The sequence below is a fragment of the Girardinichthys multiradiatus genome, chromosome 7 (assembly GCF_021462225.1).
Source record: "Girardinichthys multiradiatus isolate DD_20200921_A chromosome 7, DD_fGirMul_XY1, whole genome shotgun sequence".
NCBI lineage: Eukaryota > Metazoa > Chordata > Actinopteri > Cyprinodontiformes > Goodeidae > Girardinichthys > Girardinichthys multiradiatus.
This window is the reverse complement of record NC_061800.1, coordinates 36,632,932-36,648,120: the sequence shown is the minus strand read 5'-3', so window position 1 is coordinate 36,648,120 and position 15,189 is coordinate 36,632,932. Positions and strand designations below refer to the sequence as shown.

General features: G+C 37.7%; 1 protein-coding gene across 1 annotated transcript in view; it reads right to left on the bottom strand.

Annotated features, from left to right (window-relative positions):
• lrp1bb (low density lipoprotein receptor-related protein 1Bb) overlaps positions 1 to 15,189 on the bottom strand; it is a 471,544-nt gene that overhangs the window by 242,752 nt on the left and 213,603 nt on the right. Inside the window, exons 4-5 of the mRNA XM_047370155.1 lie at positions 5,996 to 6,115; positions 5,294 to 5,422 (exon numbers count right to left, since the gene is read on the bottom strand). Coding sequence (XP_047226111.1) covers positions 5,294 to 5,422; positions 5,996 to 6,115 — 249 coding nt within the window. The remainder of the gene's footprint in view (positions 1 to 5,293; positions 5,423 to 5,995; positions 6,116 to 15,189) is intronic.

Genomic DNA, 15,189 nt, shown 5'->3' with positions numbered 1-15,189 from the left:
CCTGGAAAACAACAAATAGTGGGTCAGATTAAACAGATTAACTATCAATCATCAAACCCAGAATGTGGTGGGGAATTAAAAGAGTGGTGCATGAATGAATGTTTGCAAACTGTAGGAGCCAAACATTCCTTTTTAGGAACGTTAGAGACAGGGGTTGGACCACTTGTTTGCTGAATATTGGACCATTTGCACCTTGCTGGACGCCACTATGCCTTTCCAACGTCATCTGCCATTTTGTACCGCAGGATAGCCTGTTCCTACAAATCCCAGGGGGCACCGCAGCTGATAAGATGGCCCACCATTTGCTTTTCACACTGGAAACCGGACCAGCAACTGAAGCGCATCATTCTGGAGGAGAGGTCCCACATGGATTTCAGTCATTCCCCTCATTGGCCAACGAAAAAGAAACATTCATGAAAGAGGTTTCTGGAATAAGAAGGCCAGAAATTTAACTTTGCCGATCGAAGATGTGAGTTTAACACGTAACAGAAGAAGAAACCCTCACAGAGGTTTCAAGGAGATGGATTGCCACCTTGTTTTGTTCCAGTTGACTGCTGATGGTCAGATCATATTTTCCCCTTTCGCCAAAGGAGGCCAGAGGACTGAGATTGACCGCTCTTCTTGGAGTTTAACTGCGGATGCGCAGTAACTCCCTCCCCGTTTTCCTCACTCGCTGCCCCAGAAGGAAGACTCCACCAAGTAACTCCGTTCTGTTTATTATTTTATTTCTAGTAAAGTAGTCTGGGCAGGGTAGAGATAGGATTTTAGTGCGATTAGATTCGCCACTTATAGTCGGATGTGTTCTGAATTGTATGTGCATGCCATTGTTTTGAAACTTGCTGTTGGACTCTGAAGCCGCCGCGCTTCTCAAGTTGTGTTTTTACCGTGCGAACACCTGAGCGTAGGTGCGCCGTAAGACTGACTGCTATAATAACCTCATGGTGAAATTCACCATTTTCTTTGTCTTTTCTTTGTCTTTTATGAGTTGCCGCCAAAGTTTTATAACCCTTTGTGTTCTCGAACATCCCCAGCGGTGGGGGAAGTTTCATGACTCACCGTAACTAAGCTACGCGTTGGTTGGGCTACTCTCCTAAAACTCCGTTCAACACCATATTCCTTTGTCAGATTATAACTTTTGCTGATTCCATACACAACCACTGCTGTTTTGCTTTATTTTGTTTAGTTAGATATTTTACCCTTTTGTGTAGAACTTTGCATGTTTGATTAGGTGAAGATTATTGAATTGGAATATAGAGGTGGATCAGGCTGATTGGTTTAATAAATTTTCACGTAGATAAAGAGAAGCCGTTTGTGTTTATTTTGTGCAAGAGAGATTTGTCAGTCAAAATAAGGTTAAAGTTCCCCACGTTTTGGCAAAAAAAGGTTGATTAAACAGTGACATCTAGTAACAGTTATTAATTATTACTGAGTATTTAACAGTTGTAATTATCAAAGGCGTTGAGACACAATTACAACACCAGAAGACATCTCTGGTTTCAATTCATAAATGAGGATTTCTGGTTAAGAAATTGATTTTCTCAAATTATGATTTTTAATTATAATTATTGATGAATATTAATTAATCAATAATCATAATCCTAACACAGGCTATCAAATTGACTAAACTCTCATGATTGTGCAGACAGCAATGGAACCATCATAACGGTACAAATCATAACGCCTGTTAATAAAAAAATATGTTATTAACAGTGACCTCTGGCAACGATTATGGCTTGTTAGAAACAAAAAGCGCTGCCAGTTACATTTAAATCTAGGTGAACTGACACATTTAAGGGTTTGTTTATTTATTTTACTTTCATACATTAAAAGCATGAATTTTGTTACTAGTCATGAATATTATTTTGCAAAACATATTTTATAGTAAATATGTGAGTTAGCTCTAAACCTCCCCATAAATACCTTTACAACTCTCTCAAAATGTTATCAAATGCTTTCATTCTGTTTTAGAACTTTTCTTTTTTTTTTACAAATATGAACAAAGGATGTCCGTGTTCATGATCACTTTATCACACAGCGTATAATTGCAGTAATTTATTATTTGGCTATATGAACAATTCAGACTCAGTAGGTGTAGCCATTTATACATTTTTCAGTTTTTTCAGAAGAGAACTGATTGGTGATTCATCCAGTTCCTGTGTTTATAATTTAGTTTCCGACATGAACTGTTGGATGTCCATCTTTTGAAAACCAGCATGTGTTTTTTGTGCTAAAAATGACTGATATTTGTAAAAAAAACAAGAAGACAGGATGTTTTTTAACAAAAAATAAAGTGTCTTGTTAAACCCAAAATACTTTCAGTCCTACACAGTTAAATTTAAGATTGAATCGACCCCTAATCTGACAGACAAATCCCTATTTAAATCCCAAAAAATAATTTTAAGCTGCATTAAGCTGAACAAACAAACCAAACTCTGAAACCACAAGTAACAACTCAGGTGGGAAGAGGTGGATTTTTTTCCCAACCTCGATCCTCCTGCAATAGACCATGGTGGTAAAACGGAAATAAGCTGCTTTTATGGGTTTAATTGACCATGCACATTCTCTGACATCAGGTTCGCCCTCTTAGAAGGAGCCCTATTTATCCCAATCTCCCACACAAGTTCAAGTCAAGGGCTGCTCTGCTAATACATGCAATAAATCAGAATGTCGGGTCGCATAACTGCTAGTGCATGACTCAAAAGCGCACTTTTACAAAGACACGGGTATGCTCAGACATTTTGATGGAGGTCTGCCTAAATCCAGCATAAGGTCGTGCATTGTTGTAGCATTTTTATTCTGTCAAAAATACACAATGATGAACCAATTAAAATGAATAAATAGCTTGTAGTAGCATTTCATATGACTTTATTCCAATTAATACAGGCATTGTACAGAATCTTGCAAAAGTAAGTACACCCCTTGAATGTTTTTACTTCTTGTCACATTTTAAAACCACAAACTATTAACGTATTTAATTGGGTTTTATGTTATACACCAACCAAAGGTAGTGTAGAATTCTAAAGTAGATAAAAAATTATACATGTCTTTCAATATTTTTTACCAATAAATATCTCACCAATAAAAGGTATGGTGGGCACCTGTAGAACCACTTTCTACTTTGCAGAACCACCTTTTACTGCAATTATAGCTATAAGGTGCAGCTGCAAGACTTTTGGGGTGTGTCTTTTGTGCATCTACAGTCTGAAATGTTTACGCATTATTTTCTCAGAGTAGCTCAGTCAGATTCGATGGTGCACGTCTGTGAACATCCATTGTCAAGTCATGTTATAGATTCTCAGCTAGATTTATGTCTAAACTTTGAGTAGGCCATTCATTGTAGCTCTGGTTGTATGTTTAGAGTTGTGTTCCTGGTAGAAGATGAACTTCTGGCCTAGCCTCAAATCTGTTGCAGCCTCTAAAAGGTTTTCTTTCAGGATTACCCTGTTCTAAGCTCCATTCATCGTCCCATTATCTTTGACCAGCCTCTCTGTCAAAAGAACCACATGCATACCCCAGCATGATGCTGCCACATCACAGTAGGGATGGTGTACTCAAGCTGATTTGTAGTATTAGTTTTCTCCCATAGAGTTTTGAATGTAGAAAAAAATAAATCACTTTTGGTATCATTTGAGCAGAGCACCTTCTTCCACATGTTTGTTGTGTCCCAAACATGTTCTGTGGAAAAGTGCAATTTTTTGGTTTCTTTGCAGCTCCTCCAGCGTTATCAGCATTACCGCCAGCCATGGTGAGTTTGCAGTTGCCTTCTCAAGGTGATGGTTTGAAATGCTTGCTATGTTATTTTAGAATCTTATCCACAACCTTCAGTAATGTTGTTCAACAAACTTCTGAGGCCTGAACAGATGATTTATACAGAGATTAATTACACACAGGTGACTCTATTAACTAATTAGGAGGGCTAAGAGCACTCTGAGGGCTATTAGCTGAGCTCATCTTCCTTGAACTTCACAATTCTGCAATTTATCTCATAAATTCTCAATTAAAAACAGATGTGTGGCTGTAATGTGATGAAATGTGAACAAAAGACTGTGGCATGGTTTATTTTGACATTCTGCTGCTGCTGTAAGCACCTGAATTGTGCATAAAATGTCTTATTTTGAGTGGTTTAATGCCCTCAGCATTAGATAGATAAATCAGCTAGGGATGGTGAAAGTAGAAATGTATTGACAAAAGTATCTACAAGCTGTTTTTTCAAGTTATTTTGCTGAAATTAAATTGGCTGACAATGTAGCCAGGCTGATGTTTTTCAGTGATCTGCTTGGTCCTTGACAAAAGTCTTGTCAATAAATATATTTAGTGTCCATTAAAAAAGCTTTACAAGCTGAAACGGAATAAAACTTAGATTTGCAACTGCTTCAGTCTGGACGAAAAACATCAAATTTATGCTAGATAAAAAGAAGCAACCTTAACTTTAGTCTGCATCTAATGGGTGGATCAAGATTAAATCACTGAAAGAAAAATGTGTTTTATGGGGTTTTAAATTCAGTCCCACTTTCAGCACACAAATGTGGATTTCATAACCTGCTACCCCTCATCTTTTGGCCTCTCACAGCTCAATCACAGATTTATATTCATGAGCCTTTGCACCTAATGGTAACCCCATAGTTACACTCCTTCCACTATCACTCTCAGCTAAATTAATATTAATGCATGTGAGCATTGGGTTCAGTTAAGTTTATGGGTAATCATATTCATTTTATTCCTCACAGGACACAAGTCACAGTGATTAAAAGCCATAACAATCAAGTTATGCCCAACAAGGTGCTTTGGTCCTCCAGCTATTTCCAACTTATATGCACCATGTGTGTACCTTAAAAATGAACACAAAAAAAAAACTCAATGCCCAAGATAAAACTGCACTACCAAATTAGTTAGACTTATTAACTTGCATATGACAGATCACATGAGCACAGTCTCTTTCTTGAGCACCTAATTTCAACAATTAGCAGATTGCTTTATTTTTGGGAATACATTGGCTACTGATCCGCCAACAGCTATTAGCATAAATCAGTTATTGTCTTCAAACAAATGCTGCAGACGGCAACCTCTAAAAAATCCCATGCTCATAAATTTTATCATTATCCCAGCTTACCAGATCTACCCGTTCCTATGCGGATGATGGATGCGGTCAATGCTAAACCACATTCATCTTACCCACCGTTCCTCGCAAAGATCAAGACTTGATAAACCGGAATTCCAGCCTGTTTATTAATAGAAGTGAAACATTTGTGCTATGCAGATTACATTGTTTCATGCATGTAAGTGTGCTGCTTACCTTGTTTGGTTCTGCAAGATATCCTGTCAGGCTGCAGGATGTATCCCTCTGTGCAGCTGCATCTGTATGACCCGTAGGTGTTTGTGCAGGTTTGGCTGCATGCACCATACATGGCACATTCATCATGATCTTATGGAAAAAAGGGAAGAGAGTCATTTGTAACAAATTAGGTGTTCTCAAGCCTGACCCAAATACATAAAGCCAAGCTAATGTGGTCTCAGTCTGCTACATCAGGTATAATTACTTTTATTACCAATAAGCCATTTTTGGGTTGCAATAGCCAATGTACCACTCTTCCTCACATTTGAGTCAACTGGATCAAATTCGGGAAGTTCAGCTACTTTGATACACTTCCTCCACCAGCAAAATTATGCAATTATAATTCATATCTTCAACATGAGGCAAGTGCAAAGTCCTTATTTTCTGCAAGAAATATGGTCTCTGGCATGTGTAAGGAGCATTTAAAGAGAAAGAAGGAAGTACACTGACAAACTGTATGCTGTATAAACAAGTGCATTAATGTCTGTATTCTGGTGTGGAAACTGCATGAACAAGGCCCTCCGTGTAGAGAGTTGGTTCACACATACCCTGCAACTCCTGTTTATTCATTTGAAAGACGTCTGGATTAGGGCAAAAGCAAAGACTGTTGTGGGGGGAGGGCTCCACAGTATAAAGGCCCCTCTCGGCTATAAAGAATCTTACCTCTACAGCTCGTCCCATCCTCACCGACCTCAAACCCGTCGGCACAGAAACAGAAGGTGCCATTTCTTGTCATGACACAGCCATAGCGGCACCGGAGCTCATGGCAGGCTGATAGAAGTTCTGCAATTAGAAAAAAAAAAAAGAGGCAAATGCTTGGGTAGCAGTAAGAAATAAAATTACTTTTCTGCTTCACAATATTTTTTTCTCTCAAACAAAAAAAGCCTTAAAAATTAAGAACACAATTAATTACAACATTTTAAAAGTTAATTTCTATTAAAAAATGTATTTAAAGATATTTTGTTTTTATTTCTGTTCATCTTAATAAAAATGACTCACAGCAATATTCAGTTATTGTGAAAATTTGGAAATTACATAGAGATTTATAGCCATGTTTTGGTCACCCGATCACAGGGAAGTCTTGTGATTTGATTGTTGTCCTACAGACAATAACTGACAGCATCCACAAGAAGGATAAACCATACAAGATAAAGTAGCTGGTTGCTCACAGAGTGCTTAATCCGAGCATATCATTGGGAAGCAAAGAGGAGGGAAAATTGTGTTAGAAAAAGGGCCACAAGCAAGGGTAATAACCTCAGTGAGGCGAGAATTGTGAAGCAAAACCCATTCAAAAGCTTATGGGTGATTCATAAGGTGTGGACTGCAGCTGGAGTGTTTCAAAAGCCACAACACACAGACGTATCCAGGATCTTGTCTACAATTCATGCATAGTAATATGGCAAGTAGTATTGTGGCATACATTGTTGCAGAGGCTCTTGGCTTTCCTGGTCGGTGCTTTAAATGTTTGTTTATTATTTGGATGTTGCTTTTTTTCCAATTCTGTGGAGCAACCAACATCTACAGCCGGCAAGATCTCCATAAATTAGGAGTTTGTTTTAAACAGCATGTGACAGCTGAGTTTGTTGACACACACAATCCTGGAGGACATAGCTATGAGTCCTGGATCTCCATGGATCACCAGGAAACGAAGGTGGTGCTGTGAGCAGAAGGAAACAAATGGCTGTAGAGCCAGTCCACTGGTTAGGCTAGGTAAACAGCCACATAGACCAGCCTTTTTCTCACCAGCTCCGGATCCCTTGTGAATAAAACAGATGAACTGAGTCTACAGGTAGCCGCAAACAACATCGTAATCGTAAGAGAGAGTTGAATTCTGTTGGTCACAAAGACCTAGTTACACTCATCCCTCCTGGATTAGGCAATCGAGATAGCAGGCTACACTCTGCAGCTCCAAGACAGGATGCAGGACTCTGGTAAGAGCAGAGGAGAGGAGCTCTGTTTGTACATTATTGACAGCCAGGGCACTAACGCAGTGACTGCAGATAGTATGTCAATGTTAATTGCAGTCCCATCTATCTCCTGAGAGAATTGACCGTAGTCTTGGGAACTACTGTTTACATCCCACTGGATGCTAATGCTACCCCGGCCTCGGACTTCATAGCGGCATTAGCGACCAGCCCTTAGGTGAAATAATAGCACACAGAGACCGCTGTGTCCTTTTATCGGTGCTCTATTGAGAGCATAATGACCTACTGCATCTGTATCTGGTACAGTAGCTGTACAGCGGCTCAGAGGAAAGCTCTCCAGAGGGTCATTAATGCAGCCCAAAAGATCATTGGCTGCCATCTCCCCACACTTGAAGAACTTCACAGTTCCTGTTTTCTCCAAAAAGCCCATAGCATCATAAAGGACACTTCTCACCCAAGTGAAATATTGAAAATTTAGCGTCAGGCAGATGCTACAGATCAATTAAAGCAAGGACAAGCAGATACAAAAACAGTTCAACAGCAATAGTCAAACTCAATACAGGCACAATGTAAAGGGAGATATAATATTGGGAATGTGCAGTCAGTATCAATGTGCGTATATGTGTTTTTATTTTATCTTTTGAACAATCTGTTGTATTTTTCTATGTTATAGAAATTATTTATTGCTCATGCACAGATTAGATCAGGGGTCACTAAAGCCCGGACTCCGGCCCAAATCCAGACCCAGAGAGAGTTTTATCTGGACCGCAAAGCATTTTCTAATTTACTATGTAGATATAGACATTTTATTCCTGCTGGCTGAACAGGCGTGATGGGCAGCTATGTGGGTCAGCGACATTCTGGTCCACACTGCAAGCCAGCATGTGGCGCTGATGCACCACACTGTTGTTTGCCAACTGCAGAAAACAATGAAGAAGAAGAAGCACAGTGCTTGAACAGTAGTGGTGCACAGTTGAGTGAGTAAAAGAAGATGGCTTGGTCAAAAATAAGTAAAGTGGACTATAAAAATTGCAGATTTAAAGCTGAAGGGACAGAAGCACACGCTTTCTTTTAACTTCCATCGGGTGTAAGGATAGTCTGCCTTATATGTTCTGAATCAGTTTCACTTATAACAAGTGGAAATCTAAAGAGACATCACGAAACCAAGCATTAGAACTTCAACCAAAGCTTTCCGCCTGGGTCTGATGGTAGGATGAGGAGAATAAATGAACTAAGGGCACAGTATGAGCGAGCTACACGACTGATATCACAGTGTCTTACAGCACAAAAGCAAGCATTTGAGTGTTCACTGCCAGTACGGTGGATTTTAGGAAAACACAAAAAGCCTTCCACTGACTGGGAAATAATCAAAGAGTGCATGGAAGTTGTGGCAGAAACACTTTTAGATGGAAAAAAAGAACAGCAACTTAAGGTAAAGGTAAAGCAAATTGCCTTGCCTACCACAAGCACAACAAGGAGAGCAGAACTGTTGTACCAAGGGGTACAGACCCAGCTTGACTGTGCCATTAAAAGTGCATATAATATTGGTACTTAAATTGGATTGCACTTTTCTGTGCTGCAGATTATTTAATGGGCATATGAATAATTGATCAGTAGTTAAAAAACTAAAATTATAGTGTTAAATAAATGTTAACTAAAAATGAAAGAAAATATTTTTGTCAATTGATTTTAAATGTTCGGATCCCAAAGTGTTTGGATGATGGAGGAAGTGGACCTCCTGCTATTTTAGTTGGAGACCTCTGAACTAGATAGTTTTGTTTTTCTCAATTTCATTGTACAAGTGACAAGTGATAAAGGATAATCCGATTCTGATTTAAGAGTCATATTCCACAGTCAATGGTGATTTTGGTAAGCCGTGTCTTCTCCTGGTGTTGGCCCACTGTGATTATCAGGCCTAAGGTCGGCGCACCTGGACATTTTAGAGCCTTTATGCTTGCCTCTGCTGATAAGCTTAATGATAAGCTTTTGAGATGCTGCAGCTAATTGGCCAAACCTAAACTCTATAGAAAATCTATAAAGGATTGTCCAGAGAAATATGAGTGACATCCAATTTAGCGATGGAGAGGAGCTAAAGGTTGCTTTGAGCTGCTTAGATCGGTTTGTATAATAGTCTAATTGAATTTTGGCTTTTTAATATATGTGAGCCATAATTATAATGAGCGGAAATAAAGATTTGAAATATATCACTTTGTGTGTAATAGATCTGTTATCTATTAGTTTGACTTTGTAATTGAGTTACTGAAATAAATGAATCGTTTAGTAACATTTTGATTTACTGAAAGGCTTCTGAAACTACATAAAAAATACATTGCAGAGTGAATATTTTTCATGCAAATGTCAAATATGGAATCAATACAGTTAGGAAAGAAATAACAAATGAAAGAAATGTCATTCCCATTAAATGTTCAACAGTACTGTCAGAGGAAAAAAGTTTCCATAATCCCAAAGTGTAGGCTTTATGACTTCTATTAATATGTCAGTCAGCTTTCTAAGCCATCTGAGGGCCACAATTAAAACTTTCCTACCAACAATGCAATGACAGTGTAAGAGTCTTTAGGAATTGCCAACATTTTCATTTTATGTGTATTTTCAGAAAACTGTAATTGAGGGATGTTTCAGCAAACACAAGAACATCTAATTGTGGAATGACAAATATTTAGCAGAACAAATCAATAAATGGAACAAAAGAGTAAATTAGTCTCAAAAGAAAGCTTTGACAACACAAAGGCGGCTGAATGTCATTGAATGTCATCGTACAGCTCAGTAAAGACAGCTGCATATCAATTTTTTCTGTGGTCTTTCCAGTTGTTCTATCCAAAGAAATGTCCCAACAGTAGACCACATTATTTCTTGACAGGGTGCAGTTACATTTAAAGTGATACAATGGAAAGGCGTTCGCAGGCTTAGGCATTATTTCTTTGTTAATGAAATTCCTTTTTTTTTTTTACAATTATATTGTAAAAAAAAACACTGATTCATTAATTGTCACTGCTTTCATTATTATTCTTGGCTAACCTCTACATACAGGGGTTGGACAATGAAACTGAAACATCTCCCATGGCCTGCACAGTCACCAGATCTAAATATTATTGAGCCACTTTGGGGTGTTTTGGAGGAGTGAGTCAGGAAATGTTTTCCTCCACCAGTATCACGCAGTGACCTGGCCACTATCGTGCAAGAAGAATGGCTTAAAATCCCTCTGACCACTGTGCAGGACTTGTATATGTCATTCCCAAGACGAATTGACGCTGTATTGGCCGCAAAAGAAGGCCCTACACCATACTAATAAATTATTGTGGTCTAAAACCAGGTGTTTCAGTTTCATTGTCCAACCCCTGTAGGTATAAATTGTGTGTTGCTTGTAGTGTTAAATCCCAGTAAGCACATATTGAGACCAGTTTGATGACTTGCAATAGCAAAAACTGTTTATGTGTCCAATCAAATGGTGACCTGTCATGGCATTCATTACACCCAATGGCTGCTGGGTACTGTCAAACCCTTTCAAACGGTTAGTTGTATGGTCTCAGTGCTCTCTCAGACTTGTTCCTCACAAGTTAACAATAAATCTAGCTTAGAAGATGAGGAAAGATGGGGCGTGGTGACGATGGCGCAGGGTTTAAGTGTGCCACCCATGTACGGAGGCCTTCCCACTCTCTCTCCACCCTATTTTATGTCTACTCACTTTTGTAAAATGCAAAAAATAAAGGCCACTATACCTAAAAAGAAATAAAAAAAAGAAGTTGAAGAAAGACAATATTTGGTTCACAAGGATGAGACTAGATAAGATACTGACAATAGAGCAGGAAAAACAAAAAAACTTGCTTTGAATACATTTCTTTGTTTTTGAACAAAGATGGACATTAAGATTTTACAAACAGATAATATATTTCTTAAATGGAACATATAGGGGAGAAAGAAGCAAATAATTTGTGATCTAATAACAAAAATATCCCCTGTAGGATCATGTTGTTTTGGGAAGCATGTGTAGATATAATCAATAAAAACAAAAGAAAACAGAGTTGCTAAAATTATTACTTTTTAATTGTCTTTGTATGTAAAAACACAGATTGATGTTCATCATATTCGGCCAAAGTTATTAGGTGCCTTTGTGGAGGGCTTAAAAAGCTAATGCCCCAGGTTGCAGACCTCTGGACTAGTCAACATATTTTGACTTGTATATTCTAGTCTAATTCCATGGGGTTCTTAATGCATACAAATTATTATAAAAAACTATATTTGTGGGGGGGGGGTTCTAATACAAAAAAGGCTCAATAATTATATGTAATGTAACAAAACACTGTTCAGTGTGTTAGGTTGGATCAGAGGAACTATTTTAAATTTTGAATCAGAGTTCAGAACAGACTCATTGAAACTATGAAAAAGCTTGTTTTGTTTGGAGAGAAGACTACAAATAAGTGGCCAACTTTAGCATTATAAGTGACTAATGGTCATTTTCACAGTTTATCATTAAAATCTTGTCTTTTTTTCTACCTAGTAAAATACATAGAAATGCCACACAAATGGCAAGTGGTTCAGATTTCTTCAATCTTTTTGTAAGAAGTCTTCATTAGTCGATGTCGTCAACCTAACAGAGCAACAACTCCATAACGACTTCCTTTCTGAATTCAAAAATGAGCCTCATATTACATCGTGTCAAGCTTAAAGAACTCATCATCGTGTTCTTTTTATTTTAGACATTCCACCAGAAGTGACCAACATTTTTAAATTAACATGCAACATGACATTCAGTGCGGAATATAAACAGCACATTAAATATATGTTTATATAGACATATATAAAATACTACATAGAACAACATAGACACAGCCAACATATCATTTATATATATCTGTACATATATACATCTACGTACATTTTCAAACACACACCTACACAAACCACCTTAGATGGTGAATAAGTCAGGAAAAGGGGTAGAAGAAGTAAAATTTATTTAATCTTACCCCTCTCTGTCAGCTAATCCTAATCACGAATAATCTTCCTGTTTCCTTCTTGTTTTCTTGTGAGTTTTATATGCGTCTAAGTCAATGTTCATCTAGTATATACAAAATAATTTCTACTGACTAATGTTCAATTCAATGCTTCAGCTGTTACAGGATCTGCGATTCTATCAGTCAGTTTTGGCCCCACACTTACAAAACCTTTATTAAAATTATATACTCTTTTTATATCTTAAAAATTATCATCATTGTATGTAAAATAGTGGAGGACTAATTTGTCTAGAGCTGTTTGTAATACCATTATTTTAATGCCTTCTTTAATTCCTATTTATTAATTTATCATAGTGTTCTTGTTTTATATCTGTAAAATAGAAGTTAACTTGTTCTTGTATATTTTATATCTATCCTCAGCTTCTATTGATCTGTGATTTATGAATTCTCTATATGGTGAGTTTTTTTTTGCAAGCATTTTGTAGTACGTTAGTAAGCCAGGGTGCTTCTGAATATTAATCTTTATGAGTATACTTCGTCATTGGACATCTTTTTTTTTTCTTATGTGATGTAAAAATATAAAAACAATTTCATATGCTTTATCAGAATCATTATAAGTGGCCATCATAAACTACAAAGACTGGTAGATATCATTAATTAATAACCCAAATCTCATAGATAAACAACAAATACATAATTAATACTTATTAATTATGTATTTGTTGTTTATCTATGAGATTTGTAAATATGGTATCTATTAATGTTGCACTGTTAGATGTGATCCTACTGGGTCAAGTGATTAGGGGGTAAATGCTCAAAATGCACATGGTAGTAATATACTTGTTGGAAAAATTTATAAAAATGATCATTGTTTAGTTTAAACAAGGTTTATGCTTGACTTTCTACTATAGTGAAGATGATTCCTGTGATTGGTTTTAGTGTGGACAAAGGGAGTGGAAAGTTGAGGAATGTGGTCTGGAGTGGATCACTCTCTGGACATGACATGCTCATACCATATATGGGAATGACTGCGTTTTATGTTTTAATCTCCGTAGGAATTGGCTTAACCGATTCCCGCTTTTTGCTTGTAAGAATGTGAGTTGTAAATAAAAGGCTGGTGCAAGGATTTATTCTGTGTGAGAAGGAAGTCGCTGTTTGGCAGAGGACTAGCTCATCCTTGCAAGTCAAACTTACTTGGTTCAACTTGTGCCTTATTTTACACTTGTCTGTGTTTATCAGCTTTCTAACTCTAACATTTCTTTGGTCCTTCGAGCTGGATCGCTAGAAATCTGCCGCCCCGGGGCCCAGCGGTGCGGTGCGTGTGGGGTTCCAGTCTGCACAGCCTCCAGAACGTCTGGAGAACAAAAATCCTGCACAGTGAATTCTGTGTTGGTAACCGCTGAATCGACCGAGGGGCACCGGGAGGGTGGATCAACGCGTTTCGACAGACAGTGTGAACAAACGCACAGGTAAGACGGAACCAACTAAGTATATTAAACAAAAATAAAAATAAGAATTAATAGGAGTTTTGAGTTTAGAGGTACTCGTAATTTCCCTTAAGGAGATACAAAAGCAAACCAACTCCATGGAAAACATTCTGAGTTTAAAAAGAAAAGCGCGTAAAAAACAGAAAACCTAGTCTAGGTGATTTAGGCCTATAAGTGATTATGTGTTGGTGTATGTGTATGTGTGTGTCTGCAGAATCATATGGCACTCTCAGTGAGACAACCCAAAACGTTGCTGGTGTTAACATAAAGTTGTTGACAGCTGAGAGGTGTCGTAAGGAATTCTGATTTGGATATTAGGTGCCATCAAATCTCATTCTAAAACTCCTGCATTCTCCGAGATTAGAACTCAAAGCGGATAACCGGATCAAATTTAGGTTTTGATCTAGAAGCCTGTTTTCCGGGAGATGTTGGGGGCCCATTGAGGATTTCTGTTTGATTTGATGGTACAAGATATGTATAATAAATGAACCTCTGTTATATATATATAAAAGAAATTTAAAAAAAGAGCAGAGTCTGAATAATAATAAACTAAATAAATAGTAAATAGGATAAAAGTATATATAATAAAGCACAGAGAATAAAATAAATAGCGCTAATATAAATTAATAGTAGTAGAACTCAGTTCTTAATAATAGTTTTTAATAAATATAAAAATAAAATCTCTTAAAATGGGGAACTGCGTCCGGAAGCAGCCCTCGTCAGGAGATGTAAAGTTTATACATTCAAAACATCCAGATATAGTAAAAAAAAAAATTTTGCTAAATGGTAGAAAGATTACAAGTTTAAAGGACATCTTTCGGTTCCTGCTTGTACCCATTTGGTACAGAGATTACAACAGAAAGACAAACTTAGGAAAAGGAAAAAACCCAGTCAAACTTAAAAAAAATAAATAAATTTGGCTTGCTGAAGCTCATAATAGAAAGGCAGGGGACGTTAAAAAAGAGCAAGGAGGTTTATATATCAGTTGCCAGAGAAGAAGATAATGACACTGGTGTAGTAAGGGGGAGGGGCAGGCAGCCCCAGCCTGCTGCTGCAGCTGCGATAGTGCCTGAACCCTCAGCGCCAGTGGGACAAATAACTGAAGAGGCATCACCATATTCACCATTAGTTCTTCCAACTTCACAAACTATGAGAGAGGGATCCCCAAATTTAATAACCACCTCCCCGGTAGCAAAAATACTAGGCGGAGAAAACAGGCAATTAAACTGGATGGCCTCAATGACACTGCTGATGACACTCCCTATAAACAGCAGTCAAAAAATGCCCTCCAGGCAAATGCTTTACCTGAGATTCGTAACTAGGTCACAAAACATAATATTGATCTACCCACCTGCTCGGTTAGCAGTTGGCAGAACTGGGCAATGCATGCTGAAAAGGTGGTCAGTGGAAAGCAAAAACAACCCCCTACTGATACCTTCTATGCGGAAGATGTGATACTAATAACTTCACCTACT